General features: G+C 33.6%; 1 protein-coding gene across 2 annotated transcripts in view; it reads left to right on the top strand.

The window, feature by feature from the left end:
* The window catches only part of SCLT1 (sodium channel and clathrin linker 1), a 169,962-nt gene that overhangs the window by 1,674 nt on the left and 140,679 nt on the right, over window positions 1-27,609 (top strand). For both annotated transcript variants that reach the window (XR_009221541.1, XM_058550061.1), the window contains exons 2-4: window positions 8,311-8,378; window positions 25,245-25,303; window positions 25,848-25,920. Coding sequence is in view for 1 of the 2 variants with exons in the window: in XM_058550061.1 (XP_058406044.1) it covers window positions 8,311-8,378; window positions 25,245-25,303; window positions 25,848-25,920 (200 nt within the window). In the remaining variant the exon portion in view is untranslated. The remainder of the gene's footprint in view (window positions 1-8,310; window positions 8,379-25,244; window positions 25,304-25,847; window positions 25,921-27,609) is intronic.

Raw genomic sequence — 27,609 nt, 5'->3', positions numbered from 1 at the left:
GATCAGTGGTTAAGAAGTCAACCTCTGGATTCAGTCTGTCTGGGCTCATATCCTAGCCCTATCTCTTTCCAAGTGTTTGACCTTGGGCAAGTTACTTAGCTTCTCTGTGCCTCAGTTTTCTCCTTTGTAAAATGGGTAGAATAACACAATAACCCTCTTAGAGTTGTTGTGAGGATTAAATGAGATGATGCAAATAAAGCATTTAGCATGGTGTCTAGACCATATTAAGTGCACACTATATGTTATCCAAAATCGTTAATGATAGCATTAACGTTAGCATTATTTCTCAGGTTTGAAGTGGGAATATCCCCCACCCCATAAGGAGGATTAGCTGACTGCAGTCTGAGTGGTGTGGCTCAAGAGTTGGGTGATGAGGGATATGGTTGGGGTGGGAAGAGTACCTGAGGCCGTCAGAAATGATGAGTTTTAGAGAGAAATAAGCCAGCCAGAATTCTTAGATAAAATTGAAGTCCAAATCAGAGTGTTGGAACAATAGAAACATAGTAAATTATTTCTTGAAAAATGAGTGGTAGTTAATTGGAAGACAAGTGGAGAGAGAGAAGGGAATCTCAGACAGAGGGAGCAGAAGCAGCGAAGGCTCAGAGGCTTGAAATGACAGTGCTTATTCAGGATATTGGAGCATGGAATGTAGGGTTTGCATGAAGAGATGAGAATGAGTGTTGGATGTCTGTGACCCTCCCCTTTTTTCCTTTAACTGGACCTAGCATGCCGGTAACAGCTGGTCGGTTACCTCATTAGGTGAACCACCTAAACACCAGCTCAGGTAAATATAGATGGCTTGCCCTTCTCTCACCTACCTTTGACCTTCTCTACTTTGACTTCCGTTGATCTTGATTGCCTCTTTTCATTTGTTCCATTTGGATTTGGTAGCCGAGCTCCAGACAATTTGATTTGGTGCTTCTCAACTGGCAACCCTTCTGATAAAGCATCAGCTTTGCGCATCATAACCACAGGCAATTCCACACCCAACCAGACTTCTAGTAAACTTCTAGCATTTTTGCAGTACGCCATTCTACCACCTCCATCTGAGAAGGGAAATCTGATAGTCCTTAGGGACCTGTTCAAAGAGGGACTCCTATAATTAAGCTAAGGAGTGAAGAATTCATTCTTGTAGGGAGGGTTATGGGTGGTGCGGATAGACTCATTTTTTCTTTTCATTTTCTTGACAGTGTCTGTCACAGAGCAGGAGTTTGTAAATTTGGTGATGTTCAATTTATCAGTTTTTTCTTTTATGGATGTGTCATATCTAAGAAATCTTTGTCTAACCCAAGGCTGCAAAGATTTTATTCAAGAAGTTTTGTAGTTTTAGATTTTACATTTAGATCTATGATCGATTTTGAGTTAAATTTTGTATAATGTGCAAGATAAGGGGCAAATTTCACTTTTTTGCATACGGATGCCCAATTAAAAAGACTGTCCTTTCTCCCTTGAATTACCTATGCACCTTTATTAAAAATCAGTTGTCAGATTTGAATAGGTCCATTTCTGGACTCTATTCTGTTCCATTTATCTGTTTGTCTATCTGAACACCAATGTCCCAATGTCTTGATTATTGCAGCTTTATAATAAGTCTTAAAATCAGATAGTGTTAGCCCTTCAAATTTGTTCTTTTTCGCAGTTGTTTTGGCTGTCCTAGGTCCTTTGCACTTCCATATGAATTTTTGAGTCAGCTTGTCAATTTCATCAAAAAAAGATGCTGAGATTTTGATGGGCATTGCATTGAATCTATTGATCAATTTGTGTAGAATTCGTACCTTAATGATATTGAGTCCTCTGACCAATGAAATGGTATATCTCTCAATTGATATATATCTTCTTTAATTTCTCTCAGCAATATTTTGTAGTTTTTCGTATATAGGTTTTACACTTCTTTTGTCAGATTTATCCCTATGTATTGCAGTTTATAGTAAATGGTATTTTTCTTTTACTCTCAATTTCTGATTTATCATTGCTGGTATGTAGAAATACAATTTTTTTTTTTTTTGCATATTGTACCCTGCAATCTTTCTAAACTCATTCTAGCAGGTTTTTTTGTGGATTCCATTAGATTTTCTACATAGATGATTTTTTTCATCTGTAAATAAAGGTAGTTTTACTTCTTCCTTTCCAATTTGGATGCCTTTTATTTCATTTTCTTGCCTTATTGCACTGGCTAGAACTTACAGTATAGAACTTCTTGAACAAAAGTGGTTAGAGTGGACATCCTTGTCTTGTTCCTGATTTTAGGGAGAAAACATCTGTCTTTCAGAATTAAGTATGCTACTAGCTGTAGGTTTTTCATAGATGTTCTTAATAGATTGAGAATGTTCCTTTCTATTCCTAGTTCCCTGCGTGTTTTTATCGGAGTGGATATTGGATTTTTTTTTTCAAATGCTTTTTCTGAATTTATTGAAATGATCAGTTTTTTTTTTATTTTTAGTTTGTTAATAGGGTGATTTACTTTGATTAATTTTCAGATGTTAAACCTGCCTTACCTTTTTGGGATAAACTCCTCTTGGTCATGTATTATCCTTTTTATGTATTGTTAGATTTGATTTTCTAAATGTTTGCTTAAAATTTTAACATTGTATGTTCATAAAGCTTTTTTTTCCCCTTCTAGTGTCTTTGTCTGATTTTGGTATTAGGTGGTGCTGGCCTCATAGAACTACTTGGAAAATATTTTCTTCTCTTCAATTTTCTGGAAGAATTTGTGTAGAGTTGGTATTATTTCTTCCTTAAATGTTTGGTAGAATTTACCAGTAAAGCCAGTTAGACCTAGTGTTTTTTTTTTTGTGGAAATATTTTAAACTACAAAATCAGTTTCTTTAATAGATAAAGAGCTATTCAGTACTCTGTTGTGTACTCATGAGAGACCCTCTGCAGATCTCATATATCCAGAGTTCTCTCACTGTGCAGTTTTCTCTCCCATACTTTGTCGTGCCAATTCTAGTTCGCTTGGTCTCCACTGACTCTCAGCTCCATCTCCTTAACTCAGAGAGTCTGCTAATCTCTACCTGCATTTTCCCTCCTTGTACCATGGCCTGGAAAGTCTCTCACGTCATTTAGCTGGGGCAATCATAGGGCTCATCTCATTTGTTTTGTCTCTCTCATCATCCTTGTCTGATGTCTGGTGTCTTGCAAATGATTATTTCATTTATTTATTTGTTTTTTGGTAGTGCCTGGCGGCAAGGTGGTCCTTGTTACTTCATCTTGGACATAAGCAGAAGTCCGTTTCAAGTTGCCCTACTTTTGGAATCTTAAACACAAGTATCTTACTCCCACTATAACTCTTCTTTGACTTCATCAGGACCTCTATTCTTTGAACTCATTTTCTTCCATTTTGTAACTCCTTCCCAGCTTGTTTTTACTACTTACACAGGCTATACCCATTGCGCATTAGTTCGAATGCCCACTTCTCAGTAATCTTAATATGATTATGCCCCTGCTTTTCTGTAGCACATGCCCAGTAATACCTCACCCCTAGATCAGTTGTTTAGTTTGCCTTTATAGTTCTCCTTCCCAACTGTTCAATAACCATAGATAAAATCTCAACCCTCTGGATAAATGCCACCACAAATTCAAGGTTAACTCATAATAAGTGACTGAGCTGATTTGAACCCAGGCAGTCTAGTTTCAATGTCTATTCCTACCCAACAAAGACACTTGCAAGAAAAAAAAATTATAGGCCTGTTTCACTTATGCACATAGCAACTAAAATCCTAAGTAAAATATTAGTAAATCAAATCCAGCAATGAGTGTGTTTGTGTGGTGTGTAGATATATAGATATACAGACAACCGTTTTCATTTTGGGTTCATCCTGGCAATGGAAAGATAGTTAGCATTAGAAAATTTTTGAGTTTGTAAAAGAAGACCTAGATTACTGCGGAATATATCAAATTTATGGACTAGAACACTCAATATAGTAAATATGTCAATTCTCCCGCAAATTAATGGGTAGATTCAATGCAATCCTAAACTTAGTTTTGACAACATGGTTCTAAGATCTATGTGGAAGAGCTAAGAAGAGCAAAGAGAGTTTTAAAGAACATCAAGGTGAGAAATTGCATTTTAACGGCTTTTAAGTCTTATTATAAATATCCAATTATTAAGTCATTATTATATTGATAGATTGATAAATACATAGATCAGTGGGATAAATGAGCAGAAAAAAGATACATATATACACAATCACTTGTTATCTGAAAGAACAGACAAATCAGTGGGAAAAGGATAGACTATCCAGCAAATGGTGCTAGGATAATTGGATATCAAAATAGGAAAGAAAAAATAATAAAGGTACCTTTTCCACACCACATAGAAAAATCATTTCCAGGTTGATTGAAGGAATAAATTCTCTTTAGACTTTCAGAAAAAAATTTAAGAGGGCGTCTTTATGATCTTAGGATAGGGGAAGGTTTCTTCAACAGACACAAACATTTTTGACTGGAAGAAAAGATATGTGAATAGACTACATTAGAAATAAAAACTTGGGTATCATGAAAGTTTTCATCAATAAATGACTAGCCCCACTACAGAAGGGGAGTATATATAACCAAGAAATATAACCAAGAGTTTATTAGCATCCAGAATTTAGAAAGATCTTTTACAAACAAATATACATTCACACTAATAGAAAAATAGTTAAAGAATATGACTATGCCATTTACAAAAAATAAAACCTGAAGAACTACTAAAAATATGAAAAGATATCAATCTCATCAGTAATCCAGAAAATGCAAATTAAACAACAGTGAGATAAGTACTTGTTGAATGTATAACGGAAATAGTAGATTTAAGTTATATTAAAATTTTCTCCAGGGGCTGGCCCCCTGGCTTAATGTTTAAGTTCAGCATGCTCCACTTCGGCAGCCTGAGTTCTCGGGTTCAGATCCTGGACGCTGACCTACACCACTTGTCAGCCATGCTGTGATGGCAACCCACATATAAAATAGAGGAAGATTGGCACAGATGTTAGTTCAGGACTAATCTTCCTTTAGTGAAAAAAGAGGAAGATTGGCGACAGATGTTAGCTCAGGGCGAATATTCCTCAGCAATTAAAAAAAAAATTTTTTTTCTCCAGATTAAAGTCAATCTTGTGAAGAGTGAATGTGTTTCCCTCATTATTAATCCACAGTTGACTTCTAATCTATTTTAATCACTGAGAACTCAGATTTAGTGTTTTTTCTTATTTGAAAACCCTATCAGTAGAAAAAAGCGGTAGTTTATATCGGAATTATTATACCCGTGGCCATAACTCCAACCTCCTTTTAAGACTGATAGGGAAGAAGTGTAATAGGCAGAAACCAGATCCCGTAGTGGTGGTAAAATTTTGGTACTATGTGTCAAATAAGTGTCTTAAAATTTCTGAGGGTAACAATAAAAAATTGTGGATAATTCCTTTTAAACTCAATAAAGAGTTAAAAACCATTTACGTTATTACTATTCCATAATTTCTTGTTTCTTTATCAGAATCACATATGTCTGCCATATTTCTCCACTAAATTATGTGTACTTTCAAGGAAGAAACTATTATCTGAAGTTCCCAACATAGAATGTATACACTATGTGTATGTACATTATATAGACTTTTAAAATTTATATGTATATGTAGTTAATATGTATTGCCTATATATGTATATTTGCTCATGCATAATTCCTAGGAATTATGTGTATGTTTAATTTTAAAGTTGCACTACTTTACACTCCCACCAGCAGAGTATGGGAGTTTTCTTTATTCCACATTGTCACCATTTGTTTTTTAATTTTAGCTCTTTATTTTATTGTAATTTTAATTTGTATTTTCCTGATGCCTAATGAGGTGGAGCAGCTTCTCTATGTTTATTGACCACCTGGGTAACCTTTTTGTGAAGTGCCCATTCAAGTTTTCATACCCCTTTGCTATAGGATTGTCTGCCTTTAATTCATATAAGTTTTTTGTATATTCTAGATACAAGCTGTTTGGTGGTTATATGTGTTAGAAATATCTTCATGTTGTGGCTTGCATTTTTACTCTCTTAACATTTGTTTTTCTATGAACAGAAGTTCTTAATTTTAATGTGGTCAAGTTTATCCGTTTTTTTCTTTTATGGTTGGTGCTTTTTGTATTCTGATTAAAAAATCTTTCCCTACCCTAAGTTTGTAAAGATATTCTCTTTGTTCTTGTCTAGAATTTATTATTTTGGCATTCACAATTATATCTTCATTTCACATCAAATTAATTTTTATGGATGATGTTTTATTTGTTTCCATGAGGATATCCAGTTGACCCAGAACCACTTACAAAAAGATTATCCTTTCCCTCTCACTGCTCTGGCATGCCCCTTTGATCTTAATTCAAGTCCCCATGTACACATGAGTATATTCTCTTCCGTTGGTCAATTTTGTTTATTCTTATATGACTATCACACTATCTAAATGACTGTAACTTTCTAATAAATCTTGATATTTGATAGAGCAAGTCCTTCCTTCTTTTCTTCTTTTGCAAAGATATCTTAGCTATTCTTGTTGCATTTCCACCTATATTTTAGAATCAACTTTTAAATTTCTGCAATATCTATCCTCTTTTGGAGTATTAATTGGGATTGCATTGAATCTATAGATCAATTTGGGGAGAATTGACGCCTTTACAATACTAACTCCTGTAAACCATCAGTATCTCTCTCCACTTTATTTAGGTCTTTAATTTCTCTCCTGACTGTTTCATAGTTTTCTGTGCAGTAATCTTATACATCTTTTGTTAGATTTATTCCTAGACATTGATATTTTTGATGGTATTGTAAATGACATCTTTTATTATTTTCTAACTTTGTGTTGCCTGTATATAGAAATATAATTAATTTTTGTATATTGACCTTATATCCAACAACCTTGCTAAAATTAATGATTGATTCTAAGAATTTATCTGTGTGTTCTTTTGGATTTCCCACATACTCATAACTATGGATAATGACATTTTTTCTTCCTTTTCAATCTTTATACCTTTTATTTCTTTTACTTGCCTGATTGTGTTAACTTAGACCTCCAGTAGGGTCTGAATAAATGTCAAGACAATTTATCATTGTGTCATTCCCAATTTCCAAGGGAAAGTTTTCAACATTTTCCCCCTTAAGTGCATTTATGTATGAATTTATTATCATATTAAGGAAATTCCTTTCTATTCCTGTATTCCTAAGGCTTTATCATGACTATATCTTGAATTTCATTAGATACTTTTTCTATAATTTTTGAGATAATTGTATTTGTTGATCCTCTTTTTCGTGTGTTTATTTTCTATTTCTTTGGGGGGATAAATTATCTTTATTATTTCCTTCACTTGACTCTCTTTGGGTTTAATTTGCTGTTCTTTTTCTGACTTTTTGGGATCGACTTGTTCCTTGACTCTGGCCTTTCTTTCTAGTGTATGCCATTAAAGCTATACATTTTGCTTTAAGCAAATTTCCAGGTATTACATTTTCACTATCATTCAGTTTAAAATACTTTCAAATTTGTTTTTTAATTCCTCCAGAGACCCATGGGTTATTGAAAAGTAATTTCTTAACTTCAAAATTTATGGAGATTTTCTCTTTACTTTTTGATTCTAGCTTAATTGTACTGTTGTCAGATAACATGCTCTCTTTGGCTTCAGTAGTTAGAAACTTGTTGAAACTTGCTGTATTGCCAGCAAATTATCAGTTTTAAATGTTCCATGTGATCTTGAAAGAATGAGTTTTGTACATTTGTTGAGTTCTGTGTTCTGTTGTATGTTTCTATTCTTGATGTGAATAAAAATATCACCTTGTACTTGCTGAGAGCTCTTGGCTTTATTCTGGACCTTTTTTCCATTGTCTCATGCCCACACCTGTTTAATTTGGATTCTTTGTCCTGCAGCTTCTCCTCAATGTGGAGGTTTGTCCTGGAAGAGAATTGCAGAAGATTTTAACAATTCTAAGGAGTTTAGCTACAGCCTATCTTTCCAACTCTTTTCATGTCTAGTAGCAGGAACAAAAAAAGGAATGTGGAGAATATTTTTTGACTTCTGCTAACCTGCAGAGCAAGCCAGGAGATACTGAGAATTAAAATTTATAAAATCAGAAAAGTTAGTTCTTTGCAGCATTCTTTTTCCCATTGGCAATAGTTAGTTGGCTTACGTGTATGGAAGGGCCTGATCTTAAATTCCAAAATGGTGTATTGAAATTGATGATTCATTTTATTTTGAGAAGCAGTGGAGACTAGCAGTTTTGCATTGGATATATCAAATAACTACTTTATTTCTAGTTTTTAAATATTGAACATTACCCAATGAATGACAAATTGGTTTTTCTCTGTTTCAGATCAAAGACTAAATGAAGTTCTTAGGCGGTATCAAATGGAAAATTTTTCCAAATATTCATCGATCCAGGTACATAAATTAATTAAAGTCTAACAAAGTAGGTTCAAATTTGGTTGTAAACATATCTACATAAATGTGAATGCAAAATAAATTCTATTTAGGATTATTCTCATGTAAAGTTGCCTACAGTGCTTTGAAATTTTGCTTACAGCTTTGATTCTTGTAAAGAGAAAAGCTTGTTTTTGCTTAACGAATGTAAATTCTTTGACCATAGAAATTGCCCTTTTTTTTCAGAGTTGGAGCTAACATATTATGTATAGTGTTAAAATGTCTGAGTTCTAAAAGGGTATTCACTGAAGTTTTGAAACATCCTAAAATTGTTTCTCAAGCTAGATTCAGCAGTAAGCATAAACTCTGAATTCTCATGAATTATGACAGAGCATAAACTAACTCAAAACAGTAAATAATATATGGCATTATTTTTAATATTTCTTTCCTTGGGTGCATGTTTTTACTTAAATACTGTGTTTAAAAAAAATTTTGACCAGTAAGGTATACTTATTGATACACTCTGAGTTACAGAATATTAAAAGAAAAGTAGTAGCTCCTGGGTTAGTGATCAATAAGGAAGTGTTTTGCTTTTCACATAAATGAATCTTGTAATTAAAACTGAAATTGTTTTTAAGATATTAAAAAGGAGGTTTTTTTTAAAGTACTAAAAAAGGAATAGTTTATTTGATTGACTTGAGCGTACTTATCTTTATTGATATTTCCTTTATGCTAGTGTATACTCAACATTTAGCCTACTACTCTGTGTTTTTATTTCCAAAGACCAGACTCAGAATCCAAAGGGTCTTGAAACTATCCATTCAGTATTCACTATATTAGTCGTGATGTTATTTTTCTTGTGTTACTTTGTTATTCATACTTAACTAAGAACTGTTATCATTTAGGTGATAGAGAATTTTTCATAATCCAGCAGCCTCTAAACTTTGCTCATACTCTTAGGTTCTTTTGCTTCTGCTCAATGTCTTATAGAGTATGCTTGAAAAAAGGATTCAAAGAAAAGATTGATTTTAATGCCTGGGAAGACCTCTGGGTATGATATTGTATCATATCTAATGACACTATGGCTGACTTGATTATGAAAGATGGTTTTACCAAATCAAACAATGACTCTCGACAGCCCTTTAGATGCACCTGCCTTGTGCATTGTGATTATAATTAATTAAAGCCTGACGGTAACATACCAAGAAGGGACAAGTCTTCCCTTACTTAATAGTGTACTCTGGTCAAATTATAGCTCCTTTAATTCTCTGAAGGTTCATGATCTTCTCTTACATGTACTATTCTTGTAGTCATGCAATCAAATCTTGATTCTTATCTCTTATTTTTAGTGGTAATGTATTCTTACTGCCTAAGATTCCTCTGCAGTCCACCATCTCTCCAGAACATGTTGCTGTCTCTCAAGACTCCAATCCCCATGGGTCTTGCCTTTCATTGCATGGTTTGCAGTAGTGAGAGGGGAGGTGATATGGGAGCATGAGAAGGAGATCAGTCTGCTTTCTAGCAATAAGGTCCATGTCCTTGGCTATATGTAGTACATCTTTTGTGGGTTCTACATTCCAGAAACATTATTCTGGTTTCTGAAAAAATGTTCAGGAGGATTTTTTTTTTCTGTTTGTTTGTGTTGTAGCAAAGGAAGACATAGAAGTAAAAGGAAACCATTATCAAAGGGTATGTGGGACCCAGGAGCACTGGCTCAGATCTCGTTACTGTATCTTTAGCCATTGCTGCTTAACAGTAGAAATTCTTTGTAAATTTGTTTGCCTTTTTTGTTCAGCTGTGTTTTCCAGATGCCTAGAACAATTCTTGTTAGTAGGTGCTCAATAAATATTTGTTGAATGAATAAAACAACTATATCCTTCCTCTCCTTCCCTCCTACCTACTTATCGTCCAATATCGTTGAGCTCTTTCTACCAAATACAGTGAAAGTGGAGATGTAAAAAGTCATGATAAGGGGCCGGCCTGGTGGTGTAGTGGTTAAGTTCGTGCGTTCCATTTCGACGGCCCAGGGTTCACAGGTTTGGATCCTGGGCGCAGACCTACTCACCACTCATCAAGCCATGCTGAGGCAGTATCCCACATAGAAGAACTAGAAGGACCTACAACTAGGATATACAACTATGTACTGGGGCTTTGGGGAGAAAAAAGAAAAAGGGGCAGATTGGTGATAGATGTTAGCTCAGGGCCAATTTTTCTCAAAAAAAAAGTTATGATAAGCTTGGGAAATACAGATAGTTCAAGCTTTTTAGTTCTGTTTTTCAAGATAAAATCCCAATGAAATGCCCTCCTCTTTCCTCACACTAGGTACCATAGAATCGCCAGGACTTGTGTTAAATGGACCTACTTTATGAAACGTTTTTCTAGTATTAGAAAAACAAAGCTGCAGGAGTTTGATATTTATTTCTTGTATTTTAAGTTGGAACTTCAAACATTATTTTCTATAGAAACTGTGTTATAAGTGATAGTTAAAATTGTTTAATGCTGTTACTACATAATGGTGATTTAGGTTTCTTTTGGAACAAAGTAAGTTTTGTGAATTGCCTTAAGATTTTTTGTGTAGTACTGTTTCTTAGGGAAATACACGATACCTATACAATAACTAATGATACATAAATTCTGTGAATTTAAACTGAAAATTGGAGTCTTCCAATATGTTGAATAGCTTGTATATTTAATATATTTGGTTCGTTATACTTTCATAATGCATTCATGTTTTAAAAAATATTTTCCCTTTATGATTGTATGTAACCTTCTAAAGATATTTTAAATAACAGCTAGTTTCTCGAATGATCCCTTCAGGGTTGTTGTGAACTTTAGTTGTCTTTCTTTGATTATTTTGTGTTTTCTTTCTTTCTTTTTTTTTTTCTGTGAGGAGATCAGCCCTGTGCTAACATCTGCCAATCCTCCTCTTTTTTTGCTGAGGAAGACTGGCCCTGGGCTAACATCCGTGGCCATCTTCCTCCACTTTATATGGGACGCCGCCACAGCATGGCTTGCCAAGCAGTGCTTCGGTGCGTGCCCGGGATCCGAACCCGTGAACCCCGGGTGGCCGCAGCGGAGTGCACACACTTAACCGCTTGGGCCACCAGGCTGGCCCATTTTGTGTTTTCTGTATAAATAAAAAGTATGTCAAGTGGCATTGCTTTCTGAGAGTATAGTAGTGGGCACTGGATGACAAATACTAAAAGATTTTATTCAAGAAGGTAAGTGGAAAATTTCCCTCTTTTCCCAATTCTTTCCTTCTACTTTTTTCCCCCCAAATACCTGTCTTTTTTCACATGCAAACTAATTAAATCCTCTTTGTAATCTCTGCCACACACACATGTGTGCCCTGAGCAGTGGAATTAGTGTTTTGATTCTCTTCGTGCTTGCTGGAGGGACAGGGTTAATATTAAAAATAAGTTTATTTTCCCTGAAAACTCTCCTAAAAATATCTTCTTCTTCTAGCTTAGGACTTCTCTTTCTATTCATTACCTCTTGAACCCAAAATTAAAGTTAAAAAAAAATTGAGAGAGAGTCTGCTGAGAAAGAAAGGAAACACATAAACTGGAAAGAAAAAGGAAGGAATAACGTAAAAGCATAGTCCGAGGACGTCTGAGGTGTTTCTGGAGGGGAAAGACAGTCTTGGTGCAAATATATTCATTGATTCAACAAACATTAATTTATTAATTCAACAGATCCTAGTGCGTGCCTGTGCTAAGTAAGCTCTGGTGACACAGACATGAACAAGATAGACAAAGGATCCTCCTTCAGTGGAACATATATGGATGAATTAAGTAATTAAAATTGTGATATTCTATGAAAAAAATAGGGTGTTGAGATAGAGATTAATGTGTATATAGTGTGGTGGTGGTGAAGGGGTGGCTGAGACCTATTTTGGGTAGAAAGGTCAGAGAAGGCCTCTCTAAGCCAGTAACATTTAAACTGGCACTGAAAGTGAAGAATAAGCCAAAGAATGGACCAAAAAGAAGCCCTGAGGCAGGAAAGAATTTAGCATGTCTTGTACAATATATAGGAGCTGGTCCCAACTGTAATCAAACAATAGTTATTTGAAAATTACATTGAAAGGAAGAGTAGGGCTACTCTTGTTGCTCATGAGTTAAAAAATATAAGACTCAATAGATAAAATATAACAAACTACCTCTACTGTTTCAATTGAATCAAATTACTAACTTTCTAGACCAGCACCGTCCAGTACAACTTCCTATGATGATGGAAATGTTGTATAATTCTGTACTGTCCAATATGGTAGCCACTAGTAACATGGGACTTTTGAGCACTTGGAATTAGACTAGTAAAACTGACAGATCTTTTATTTAATTTCACTTTAAATAAATGAAATTTAAGTTTAAATAGACACATGTGGCTTATGGCTATTGCATTGGACAGTGCAGTTCTAGGCTCTCCATCTGATGAATTACTCCAGTGAAACCTTAGAGTTAATTTTGCATCATCCCATGATTATGTTAGAAAATCAATGATTCAGCACTTTAGAAAGAGTCTGACTCTAAGAGTTTAGCAATTTCTTATGCTATACATCAACCTTTATTGATAAATGATGAAAATCAATCTCCTCATGATATGAATGCAAATCTTAAGGGATTTGCTGCAACCCTCTAAAATATGTAAGAACACCTTTACAAAATGCTGGTCAGCCTATACTTTATTTTCTTCCAAAGGATGGAGAAAGGATGCCGTTTACATATTTGATAGCCAGTGATACTGATTAAAGTCGGGGGCAAAAAATTAAACATTCAGGATTGTGATTAGGATACTTAGAGAGTACGTAGTTTTGTTAGAGACAGAAAAGTGTCCAGAAAATTTGTTTACCCAACTACAGTCCAATGTTATTGACATTCTATCTGTGATACACCATCACCATTATCTCAGGTGGGGTCAAAATAATTAGAAACTAATTGTATAGTATAAAATAAATAGAAACTAATTGTACAGTATCCATTATTCAAGATTCTGTAAATGTTTCTTTTGTTTAGTGTAGTTTGTTTAAATTTTGTTTTAGAGAATATAAAAAGGATATATATAAATGCTTTTGTAGTCAATTTCAATCTTATTCTCCCAACCTAATTTTTTCACCTAGGTCTTGAATTAAATAATGCAGTCTCTTATTCTAAAAGTTTTGCTAGCAAGTAGGAAGGGATTGCTGAATCTATATTTTTATTCTTTCAAATATTTTTCTTATATTTTGATTTATTATGTTTATTTTCAGAATCTTATAACTTTTATAAGTATTTTAGATTATTGGGTCATTTATTCTTACATTTGTATTTCCGTAGCAACTATCATTTGAAAATAGTTTCGGAATAGAGTCTTTACGGAACTCAGTTTAACCAATGTATATTGAGCACCACCTTTATGTAAGTCACTATGCCAGGGGCTTTAGTGATATGAAGATGTATAAAATAAAATTGACATTTCATAGGACCCTAAAGACTGCTAAAAATATGGGATGAGACAAATATTAAATAACCAGGGAAAAGACATATTATTTGTATCCTAAGAACCTTAAAACCAAATATGAGTATTAAGGGAAAAAGGAGATCACATATAGTTGGAGAGATCAGGAAAGTTTCCTGAAAGATGTAGCATATCTGATGGGCATTGAAGAGTAGACACGATTTCAAAAGAACTTCAATGGGGGCTAAAAGAGGAGGTGGTGGAGAGCATTGCTGGTGGACCTTTTGGCATGATAAGAAGCCAAAGGAGATGTGAAAGTGAGAGTTGCATTTAGGGAATAAAACATGCTTCGGTTTTTATAACGTTTTTGGCATATATGAGAGAAGTAATGGAAATAACATTAGGAAGGGTAGGTTATATCCACATTATAGAGGGCCTTGAATAGTTAAGTTGAGGAGTTTGGATTTAATTTAATAACCACTAGAAGATTACTAAATATTTTTTAGAAGAATGATTTTCTGAATAATCTAGAAGAAATCCATTTATTCATTCATTTATTTATCATTATTGTGCATCTACTGTAAGTAAGGCTTTGTGTTAGACTCTAGGAATATAATAGTACAGGCATGGTGCTATCTACACGGTAGGTTACAGTGGAGAGAAATAAGTGATAAGAGTGACAATTAGGAAACTTATAATTGATAGGTGGGAGGGAGGTTAATGAGGGCTTGAATTACTATTTTGCAAAATGTCATCCATCTCCAACTATCTGTCATAACATTGATAGTCGATTTTGATTGTATAAAACTTCCTAAGAAATTTGAGAAATAATATTTTTAAAGTTTGAACTACTTAGTTATCCCAAGATATTTAACCAACTTTTGAACAATTCATAGTTAAAATATCACTTGTCTCTTAATTAATTCTCAATTAATAAGTTCTTAATTACATAGACTGCTGGATGCATTTATTCTTTAACTCATCCGGGTTCTCTCTGGAAGGTTACCTTTTCAGTTTGTCTGATTCATCTTGCAGTTTTTCTGGACATGTGAACATGTCCATTGAGCTTTTGCATTTTGAGAGCTAATCCTTCCCTTGTTGGTTGAATGCTTATAATATATACCTTGGTTAGCTAATAGATTTTCCTCCCGTATTCAGAAAAAAAGAAATTTAAAAAATAAAGAGCAGAGATTTATTAAGAGCTTTCTGTGTGTCAGGAATTATGCCAAATACTTTACATATATTATTATTCCTTATTTTTAAAAATTTATAGGGGGCCACCAGGTGGCGGAGCGGTTAAGAGCGCGTGCTCGGCGTCGGGGGCCCAGGGTTTGCAGGTTTGGATCCCTGGCGGGCACCGAGGCACTGCTTGTCAAGCCACGTTGTGGCGGCGTGCCATATAAAGTAGAGGAAGATGGGCATGGATGTTAGCCCAGGGCCAATCTACCTCAGCAAAAAGAGGAGGATTGGCATCGGATGTTCACTCAGGGCTGATCTTCCTCACAAAAAAAAAAAAAAAAAAATTTATATATTTCAAACATACAGCAAAGTATAGAAGATAATAAAAACTAATATCTGTATAGCTACCACCCAGTTGTGTCCATTCTTAACTTTTTGCCATATTTGTTTCAAGTTTTTTTTTTTAGGGAAATAAAATGTTACAGAAACAATTGAATCTCTCTGTGTATTTCTTTTCTTGCCCATTTCCTTCTGTCCTTTCCCGGTGGAAATCACTGTCCTGAATTTAGTGTTTTTCAATACTATACATACTCCTATATTTTTACTATATATGCTCATATCCGAAATCATTTTATTCTATCATTTGACAAATTTTAAAATTTTATATGTGATACCATATTGTATGTATTGTCTGCAAAACTTACTTTTTTTGATCAATGTTATTTTTAATATTTTGATACATATATCATCAGTTCATGCATTATAGCTGCTGTCTACTAAATTCCATTATATGACTATACCACAATTTATCCATTATCCTGTTGAAAGATATTTAGATTTTGTCCAGTTCTTTCATTTTGCTGTAATGCTTAAACACATTCTTGAACATGTCTCCATATATACCTCAAAGAGTTTTTTTAGAATGTATACCTAAAATTGAAGTTTTGTTATCTTTGGGTTTACTAGAAATTGCCAGGGGGCTCTCCAAGGTGGTTGTACTAGTTTTCATTCCCATTTATGTTGTATGAGAGTGCTCATTGTGAAACATCCTTTTGAGCAGTTGGTGGTATTGTCAGACATTTTGTTTTCGTCAGTGTGATTGGTATAAAATATCTCATTGTTTTTAATTTGTATTTCCATAATTATTAATGAGGTTATGCTTGCTTTTATTTGTTGTTGATCTCAGATTTCCTCTTCTGTATTTTGCCTGTTAATACTCTTTGTTCATTGACACATAGAAAATGCTCAGCTTGTGGGTTTTCATCTATGTTGTTGATAATCTTTGTAATAGAGAGGTTTTAATATAGTTAAATGTATCAGTATTTTACTATTGTGTCTTAAGAAGTCCTTCATTAGTATAAATGTCCTTTTCCTATTTAAGTCTTTAATCAATCTGGAATTTATTATTGTGTATTATGTAGGAAGGATGTCTCTTTTTTTCTTTACATGAATAACCAATGGTTCCAGCATTTATTGGGTAGTCCACGCTTTTTCCACAGACTTATCATATATGGTTTCTACATATGCGTAGGTCTGTGTCTGGGTACTCTATTCTTGTCCATTGGTATTTTGTGTTTCTGCACCAACACCATACAGTCTTAGTCACTACAGTTGGAAAACAAATTGTCATAAAATTGTTAATTTTAAGGTTCGAATTCACACTTGAAATATTTGATATCCTGTGAGTCTAAACTCCATACTCTGCAAGACAGTGATGCTTTGAGCCTTTTTTTTTTTTTTCCTAAGAGACACTCTCAAACCATCTTCTAATTCAGGCCTTAGCCAGCTATATCTCACTGACCAAATCTCACCCACCATCTGTTTTGATAAATAGAAATTTATTGGAACACAGCCACACTCATTTGTTTACATATTATCTATGGCTGCCTTTGTGCTACAAGGGTAGTGTTGAATAGCTGTGTCAAAAACCATGTTATTCAGAAAACCTAAAATATTTACTATCTGGCCCTGTACAGAAAACTTTGCTAACTCCTGTCCTAATTCAACTATATTGTGAACAATAATTACATTGAATGAGAATGGACTAAATACTCCAAGTATTCAAAACACACACACGCACACACACAAATCCAACTATGTGAACAACAGAAAGATTAAAATGAAAAGGATAGAAAAGTAATATAATGAAAATATGAACTAAAAGAAAGCAGACATAGCCCTAGTAATATTAGACAAAGTAGACTTTAGGTAAGAAATATTGCTAGAGATAAAGAGGGACATCTTATAATGGTGCACTTATAACAATTCTAAATCCTTATACACCCGATTGCATAGCTTGAAAATATATAAAAGTAAAAACTGAAAAAACTAAAAGGAAAAAGAAGCAAATATAGAATTTCAAGGGAGAATTTAGCACATCTCTCTCAGTAGAGAGAGAGTAAGCAAGAAATAAGCAAACAAAAAATTAGTAACAATATAAAAGATGTAAACAGCGCACTGACAAACTGAACCCAAATGACATATACAGAACACTGTACTCAACAAAAATAGAATACACATTCTTTTCCAGTGCACATGGAACAGTTACCAAAATTGACCATACGCTGGGTCATAAAGCAAGCCTCAACAAATTTCAGAGGATTCGTGTCATTCAAATTTTTTCTGACTACAGTGGAATTAAGGTATAAATCAACAACAAAAAGATATCTAGAAAATCCTATTGCTTTGAAATTAAGCAATATACTTCTAATAGCTTATTGGTCAAAGAAAACATTATAAATGGAACTAGAAAATATTTTAAACTTAAGATAATCAAAATTTGACATATTATAACTTGTACAATGATCTTCCACTTCTGGGAAGATGGAGTAAATGTACCTTTCCCTATACCTTTCACTAAGTACAACTAAAAGCTCTGGACATTCTGTACGAAACAAAAGTAAGACTCTGAAAGGTAGAGAGAAGAAGGCAAGCAAGATAGAATCTAAATCAAAACTTTACGCTTTGTAAAAGAATTAACTCAAAATGGCTCACAGACTTAAACATAAGATGTAAAACTATAAAATTTTTAGAAAGATAGTTGGAGGTATTCTTTAGAATCTAGGGCTAGGCAAATAGTTCTGCACACCACAACCATGGTCCATAGAGGGAAAAATTGAACTTTATCAATATTAAGAACGTTTGCTCTGCCCAAGAAGATGAAAAGACTTACTACAAACTAGAAGAAAATATTTATAAACATATATCCGACAGATTACTAGTATGTCGAACTTACACGGAACTGTCAAAACTCAAAAGTAAAAAAACAAAATCTACTATCCAGTTAGAAAATGAGCAGAAGACATGAAGAGTCCTTTCACTGCAGAAACTATACAGATGTCACATAAACGTGTGAAAAGATGTTCATCATCATTGAAGTTTGGTTTCCTATTGCTGCTGTAACAAATTACCACAAACTTAGTGAGCGAAAACAACACAAATTATTATCTTATAGATCTGGACGTCAGAAGTTTGGAATGAGTCTCACTGGGCCCATCAGAGTGTCAGCACACTGCCCTCCTTCTACAGGCTGTAGGGGAGAATCAGTCCTTTAGTCCTTTGCCCCCTTCTCCTCCCTGTTCTAGAGTTGCATTTCTTGGCTTGTGGCCCCTTCTTCCATCTTCAAAGCCAGAAGCATAGCATCTTCAAATCTCTATTGGCTTCAGTTTTCGCATCACCTTTTCTCTGATTCTAACTGCCTCCTTGTTCATAAGGACCTTTGTAATTACATTGAGTCTACCTGCATAATCCAGGATTATCTCCTCATCTCAAGATTATTAATTTAATCACATCTGTAAAGTTCCTTTTGCCATATGTTGTAGCATATTTACAGGTTTAGAGATTAGGATGTAAACATCTTTAGGTGTCAATTATTCAGTCTATCACAATTACTAGGTTTAATTTAAAAAATCAAAACCATAATGAGATGTTACTATATACCTTCCAGAATGGTTAAAATAAAACATAGTGAAAACTCAAATACTGGCAAGTATGCAGAAAAACTGGATCATACATTGCTGGTGGAATGTAAAATGGTACTCTGGGAAACCATTTGGCAGTTTCTTTAAAAAGTAAATATACAACTCAGCATTTGTACTCCTAGGTATTTATCATAGAGAAATAACAACTTAAATGGACTTATGTTCATTTAAGATATGACAACATAAATAAACTTATGTTCACACAGAAATCTGCACACAAGTATTTATAGCAGCTTTGTTCATAACAGCCGCAAATTGGAAACAACCCAGATGCCTTTCAATGGGTGAACAGTTAAACTGTGGTATGTACTTTCCATGTTACATAACTCAGCAATACAAAGAAATTAATTATTAATACATACAACAGATGTCCAGGAAATTGTGGTGAGTGGAAAAAAAGCCAATCACAGAAGGTTACATATTGTATTGATTCCATTTATATAACATTCTTGAAATGACAAATTATATATATGGAGAACGGGTTAGTGGTTGTCAGGGTTCAGGGATGGGGAGGGGTGGGAGGTAGATGGGTGTGGCTATAAAAGGGCAACATGAGGAATCTTTGGGTTATGGAACTGTTTTGTATTTTAACTCAATATCAGTGTCATGGCTGTGATATCGTATTATACTGTACTGTAGTTTTGCAAGATGTTACCATTGGGGAAAATGGTATAGCATTTTCAATAGCAAAAGCTATATGACATCTCTCTATTATTTCTTATCATGGCATGTGAATCAACAATTCTTTCAATGTAAAAAATTTAATTGAAAAATTTTTAAAAACTTATAGGAAGTCGGTAAAGCAGTGTTTAAAGGGAAGTTTTTAGACTTAATTACATGTATTTGAAAAACAGAAAAGATGGAAAAAGCAGAGCAAAGTAAACCCAAAGAAAGAAAGACAAAAGAAAGGTGGTAGAAATCAATGAAATAAAAAATAAACATAATATTGGGAAAAACAACAAAGCTAAAAAATTAGTTGTTTTAAAAGATCAATAAAATTCATAAACCTCCACCAAGGTAGATCAAGCTAAAAAAAGAGAAAATGCAAGTTATGAGGATCAAGTGAAAAATCTGACATCACTGCAGATCCTACATACATTGTAAAATGATTATAAGAGGATATTATGGACAACTTTACACTAATTACTTTGGCAATTTAGATGAAATAGGCAAAATGCCTTGAAAAGCAAAACTTAATAAAACTGACACAAGAAGCAGTAGAAAATCCGAAGTCTTTCATTTATTAAAAAAATTGAATTCAATATTAAAAATCTTCCCACAAAGAAAACCTTATGTCCAGAGGACTTCATAGTGACGTTTACTAAACACATAAAGGAAGAAATAAAACTAATCTTACATCTCTCTTCCAGAGAGTAGAAAAAAGGGAATCCCGTCTCAACTGCTTTTATGAGACCAGCATAACCTTGATACTGAAACTTGCAACAGACTTCTGACAAAAGGATAATTATAGGCAATCTTATTCATAAAGTTTACATTCAAAAAGCCTAAACTATTAATAGCAAATCAAATATGTTAAAAAGATAATGCCACACCACCAAGTGGGGATTTATTCCAGCAATACACGGATGGTTTAACATTTGAAAATAAATCAGTGTAAATCACCATAATGATAGGAATAAAAAAAAGACGAAAATTTTATGATTATCTCAAGACATCTAGAAAATGATTGATAAAATTCAACTCCCTATTGTGTGATAAAAACTTTCAACAAGCTAGGAATAGAAAGAAGCATCTTCAATTTGATAGATTAGCTACAAGAAAACTACATATGCATTATACTTGATGGTGAAATGTGGAAAGTTTTCCCCCTGAGAATGGAAAGGGGGCATGGATGCCTGCCAGAATCATTCATATTCAGCATTGTATTGAAGTCTGAGCAAGATGAATAAAGATATAAAAACTGGAAAGGAAGAAATAACACTTCCAAATAACCATTATTTGCAGAAAATAAGATTGTGTATATAGAACATCCAAAAAAACCCTTCAAACTGTTTGACATAATAAATGGATTTAGCATCTCTGTATACAAGGGAAAATTACAAATTTAATTTTATTTGTATAAATAGCAATAATTCAATTGACAATGCAATTTAAATAGTGATGCTATTTACAGCAGCATGAAAAACATTAAATATTTAGGAAGAATTTTCATGAAAAGTAAGACTTGAAAACTATAAAATATTCATAAAAATAAGGAAGAGTAAAATAAATATAAGAATGTACTATGTTTATGGATTGCAAGGCTTAATTGGATTCAACAAAATCCCAATCGAAATGCCAGTGGGATTTTTTTACTTCAGACTTGACAAGCTGTTTCCAAAATTTGTTTTCAAAAAACCAAGAAGAGCCAAGACAATCTTAAAGAATAACAAAGCTGGAGAACAGATACTACCAGATGTCAAGATTTACTGTAAAGCTCTAATAAGACAGTGTGATACTGACTAAAGAGAGACAAGTAAACCAATTGAACAGAATAGAGTTCAGAAATAACTGTACACATGCGAGATTTCCACAGAGGAAAAAAAAAAGAAACTTGATCCCTTCTGGATTGATTGTATATCTAAATGTGTATGGGTAAAATAATAAAGCTTTTAGAAGAAAACTTAGGGGGACAGGTCTATCAACTTGCAGTAGGCATAATGTCTTCAATAGGACACAAAAAACAGTAATTATAAATTAAATGGCTGATAAACTGGACTGTATCAAGATGAAAGAATTTATGTTTGTTAAAAGACACAGGAAAGTAAAAGGCAAGCTACTGCATGGGAGAATATGTTTGCAATCTGGCAAAAACTCATATTAAAATATGTAAAGAATGTCTTCAAATCAATAACAAAAAAAGTACTCATTAGGAAACCAGGCAAAAAACTTGAACAGGCACTTCATAATGGTCAATAAACTTATGAAAAGGTGTTCAACTTTAATGTTTATCAGATAAATGCAAATTAAAACCACAGTGAGATACTTCTACACATGCAGTGGCTAAGGTAAAAGACATAAATCCAAATGTTGCCAAGGATGTGGAACAAATCTCTTATACTGCCTGTGGGAGAGTAGATTAGTATAATCACTTTAGAAAATTGGTACAATCACTCTTAGAACTGGCTGATGCATACCCCATGAGTCATCAAGTCCACTCCTAGGTATACCCATCAGAAATGTGTATGCCAAAAGACCTTTGCAAGAATGTTCCTTTGACAGAAGACATACATATATTGTGGCATATTCATAGAATGAAATAGTATATGGCAATAAGAATGAATGAACCAAAACAAAACCACTTACAGCAACAAGAATGAATCTCATAAACCTGATTTGAGCAAAAGAAGCCAGACATAAAAAGAGAATATACTAAATGATTACATTTTTATAAGTTATAAAACAGGCAAAACTAATCTCTAGTGTTAGAAGTCTGGCTGTTAGTTACATTTGGAGGACTGGTACTGGTATGCACAAATTCTGTTAACATACTACCTACTGTGCAAAGGGAAGACTGCTTGTATTCTGGTTCTTGATCTGAGTTCTGGCTGCACTGGTATATTTACTTTGTGAAAATTTATTTAGTAGCATACTTATAATTTGTGTACTTTTTTGTGTATGTATGTAGTACCTAAATAAAAAAATATTGTCTTCCTTTCATCTATTCATTCTCACCATTCTGTGCCTCTTTCATAGGATGTCTTTATTCTTATTGTTATTTCTTATTTGCCTCTTTCTCCTACAACTCTGCAACCTATCTCATGGGTAAGGACCATGAATTGTTCATCTTTGTATTACCTGTGTCTAACATGGGCCCTTGCACATAGTAAGTAAAATAAGTGTTTATGGAGTTAAGATGTTGAAAATTTGTTAAGTGAAGCTTCAGAAATCAGAGACTTCTCTTAGTTATATTTTTTATTCATTTTAAATTATATGTGTGATCATGAACACCTTTTCCCTTCAAAAAACCGGAATATTACAAATGCACTGAAAATTCCTTTGAACCCCTCACCCATCCCCTCTCTCCCATTCCTTTCCCTCTATCCTTAGAAGTAACCTGTTTGTTTTTGTGATGTGTCTATGTTGATGCTGTGGGAGATCAAGATTTGGCCACCCTGAAATATACCTCTTTACCTTGATTGTTTTCTCTGAGGGACATTTGACCTCCCCCACTAACTGCCTAAAGAATTTGACATGGTGGCTCCTTCCTGAAACAGATCTTCTATCATGATGGCTGTAAAGATAATGTAGGATAGAGGTTACAATAGGAAAGGCACCAAGCCTCTTTTATCAAAAACTCGCTCTCTCCCTGACCACATTATCTATAGATGACCCTGAAAAGAATTGTCTTCCTGCCCTCTGAAGTCCCAAGCCACTACCCGCCCCCAACACGCTTCTCGCCTTTAGCTGCGATACTTAAGCAAGGAGCTTAGACAGAGGGACGAGTTGCTCATTTCTGAGTTTCTCCCATGAATACATGTTATTAAACTTGGTATTATTTTCTCCTGCTAACCTGTCTTGTTAATTATTTGGCCAGCCATAAGAACCTTAAGGGAAAGGGCAGAGGGAGATTCTCCCTCGTCCCCCAACAATGCGTATAAATCGTGTTAATTCCTTGAACTACTTATGGGATCCTGTTGTATTATTTTTCATTTATCCTATTGATGGACTTTTTTCTTTTTTTTTTATTACAGTAAAAGCTGCACTGAACATCCTTGTACATTTCCTTGTGTTTGAATATTTCTCCATACTTTATACTAGATACTAAATTTTTGGTCATGTTACAAATGTTGCTGGCCTTTTAACTTTGCTTATAGTACTTTTAGCTGTGTAGAACTTTTAAATTTGGATGTTGTAAAATGTCAGTCTTTCTATTTATAGGTTTTACTCCTGGTGTCTTCAAGCTAGAAATGTATTTTGAGTGGGTATGCTAGGCACTGCTTGGGGCGTTGGTAAACAAAACAGGCAAAAGCCTCTTCATTTTTGGAGCTTAAGAAAACTTTCTGTATCCCAAAGTCAATAATACATTTTCTTTCAATAATTGTTAAATATTTTAAAACATTTGGATCTTTAGCTGTAATTTACTTTCCATTTAGTACATGCTGGAATCTAATTTTATTTTTTTACCCAATACTATTAGTTGAAAAGCAGTATTTTGTCCATTCAATTATAATTCCACTTCTTTTATATACCACATATCCGTGAATGCTTGAATCTATTTCTGTATTTTCTGTACTGTTCTGTTTGTTACTGTGTCTATACCATATTTTTTAAATTACTCTAACATTACAGTGTTTTGATATGTAGTAGGGCAAGGCCTTCCTCTTTTTTTCTTTTCCTTTTTTTTTTTTTTTGCCAGATTATCTTGGCTATTCTTTATATTTACTCATTCATAGGAACTTTAAGATCTGTTTAAGATCAAGTTTCATAATTTATTTTGTTGGATTTTTTTTTTTGAATTGCATTGCAGTTGCAGTGAACTTTAGAGACTTGAGACAGTTAAAGTATTGACTTTTTCACACATCCATGAATATGATATAGTACCCTGTTTATTTAGACCTTCTTTTTTGTCTTTCAGTAAAGTTAATTTTTCAATAAAGTTATTGCAACATTTTTGTTTTATTTGCAAGTACTACCTTTTGTTACAGAAGTTAATAAGGTATATTTTCTTATTATATTTTCTAATTATTGCCCATATTTGGGAAAGCTATTGTTTTTTTATATTGATCTTCTATCTGTGTTTGCTCTTATTAGTATACACTAAAGATTATAGATTATAATAATCTTTATTGGTAGATTATATGTAGAGTTTTCTAGGTAAATGGTCAAATTGTCTGTAAATAATAAGTATTGTATCTTACTTCTCAACCTTTAAATCTCCGACTCCTTTCCCCCTCAACAGATTGCATTGATTAGAACCTCTAGTACAATACTGAATTTTAGCAGAGATACGGAGCAGCCTTGTATTATGAATTTAATGCAGTGCGTCTAATGTTTCACTATGGAAAATAGTAATTGATGTAGATTTCTAGTAGATATTCTTTATCAAATTGAGAAAGTTCTTCCTATTTCTAGTTTGCTGAGAGTTTTTATTATGTATGGGTGTTAAAATTTACCATATACATTTTCAACATCAATTTAGGTGATTACTTTTTTCTCTTTCTCTCTTTTTTAATTGCATTAATAGATTTTCTAAGATTATAAAAATTTTAGTTGTATTTAATTTTAAAATACTGTCAGTTTTGGGTAGGATAATATGAGAAGACATTTTAAGATGCAGTATTCTCTGTTATAGAAAGCTGTCTTCAAAGGAGATGGAGATGACACATTAGAAAACTCAGTAGTTGACCAAAGGTAAGATTGAGTTAACAGAAAAATATTATTTTCTTAGTTATATTTAATTATTGTTAAAATAATTTCTTTAGTATTAGGAATGTTTATTTTATGGTCTGCTATAACTAGGTTTAAATGATATGTCATTGAATTGACAAGAAAAAAAAAAGCTAGTATTATAGTTTATAAGAGTGGTTCTCAACTGGGGTGATTTTGCCTCCCTCCCCTCCCCAGATGTTTGACAATGTCTGGAAACATTTTTGCTTGTCACAGCTGTGGAGGGTGTGGGTGCTACTGTCATCTAATGGGTAGAGGCCAGGGATGCTGCTAAACATTCTATAGTGCACAGTGCACAGGTCAGTCCCTTACAACAAATAATTACTCAACTCAAAATATTAATTGAGCTAAGGTTGAGAACCCCTGGGTTAGGAAAAAGGCAAAGTATTGATTGCTGTGGATAAATTTAACATAAAAATGTTCATGGGCAACTTATTTCATGTTACATATTTATTAAACTAGATTAAACAGAATATGCCATCTTTTTAATTTTGTATTTCTTCTTTAGCTTTATAGCTCCTCTTATTACTGAGTATGATAAGCATCTGAAAGAGCTAAATGGGCAGCTCAAATATTATCAGGTATGAAATCATAGTTATCAAGCTTGTAATATTTTATTATAAAAAAAGGAAAAGTAAAATAGACTCCCTTTTTTTCAAAGACATTGATGAAGAAGAAAATATTTAGCTATAACTAATCAATTCTTGGCCCTCTGTAAGTGTGTGTGTGTTTAAAGATTATTTTCGGTTTTGTTTTTTAATCTAGTGTTTCCTTGCTCCTGCTGTCTCACGGGAGCAGCTCTTAGATGCTTAGAACTCTTAATCTCATTATTTTTGCTTACATCTTTATTTTTCCTCCAGAAGGACCCAAAACCATCTCACATTCTTTTAGACCTGTCTCTTTACTCTCATCCTATTTGTATTTCCTATTATTTGGAGAATGGATTTTTCCCCCCATTTCAAATATTATGTCTATCAGATTTTAGATGCTATTGATCCACTTCTCATGTAAGCTTTCTGTGGCAGCTCTGTCTGAAATAGTCTTAGTAATGAGGGTCTACTTTAGGAGTGAAGGGAGTGAAGAAACTGAGGAAGCTTCTGGGTCCCAGAATTTCTAACACTAGGATTATAGCAGGCTCGTGGAGAACTAGAATTATAGTACAGCATTGTTCAGGATACAATCTGAATTTCAATGAGCTACATTTTTAGATATATGTATAATCTGTTTCTTTGATTTAATAATCTAATATTTATAATCTGTTTCTTTGATTTAATAATCTAATATTTATAATGTGTTTCTTTGATATGAAGACTTTTTTACATTTCTCCCCCAAATTTTGACCTTTCTGACTGCTTTCATACAATGGAAGCATTTCTTAAATAAATGCTTTATGTCTCAAGCTCAGTCCACCGGGAGGTGATGACCTCTCTTTTTTAGAGTTTGAGTAGAGTTTGTGTTTGGCTTAGATACCAATCCCTGGATCAATTCAGTTGTTATAGGGTAGTAGAGTTGACCTAGTTTAATTCAAATGGAAGAAAGTATAACAAAACCTTGTATAAAAACAGCCCCTTGAGACTGATTTCCTCAGCATGGGGCTGTGGATGTGGCAGACACTAAGAACTTCATTTATCTCTCTCTTACTTTCTTTTCTCTTCATGCATGGACAGCAAGAGATCCTACCATATGCTCTGAAGTCTAGTGCATAGTAAGCCTTCAATTTTTGGTGAATGAATAAATGCCAGGGCTTATTGGAACAAGATATTTAGATCTAGCTTAACAATTTCCCATTTATAAATTAATAGATTGATGTGTACCTTTACTAAAAGAACACATAATGCTTACATCTTCTAAAAATAAACTTAGGTTCTTCCATTGCATTTGAAATTATTTATACTTTCATTTCCAAGGTTAATTCTCTAATATATAAAACTTATGAAGTGATCCTATAGACCCAGATTTCAAAAACAAGCATTTCTTTAAATTGCAGTTTCTGTTTTATCATAAGTTAACTGTTTTCCTAGTCTTTACTGTGTGCTTTTTAGCCTGTGGCCATTTAAGTTTGAACCAACCATAGTAATGTCTTTTAATCTTTCTAATTGACAAAGAGCAACATAAAGCTCTCTTCTGCACAAATGGCATTTTCCTTTTATTTTTAGGACTAGTGAGTCTAAAATTTCTACTGAATTCATGCTCTCAGAATTGCTATGACATATTATGTGGTTTGATTGGTATAAAATAGAATAACTAGTTATCTTGAATTAAACTGTTTT

Source organism: Diceros bicornis, chromosome 11 (assembly GCF_020826845.1).
Source record: "Diceros bicornis minor isolate mBicDic1 chromosome 11, mDicBic1.mat.cur, whole genome shotgun sequence".
NCBI lineage: Eukaryota > Metazoa > Chordata > Mammalia > Perissodactyla > Rhinocerotidae > Diceros > Diceros bicornis.
This window is presented reverse-complemented; position numbering and strand designations above follow the sequence as displayed.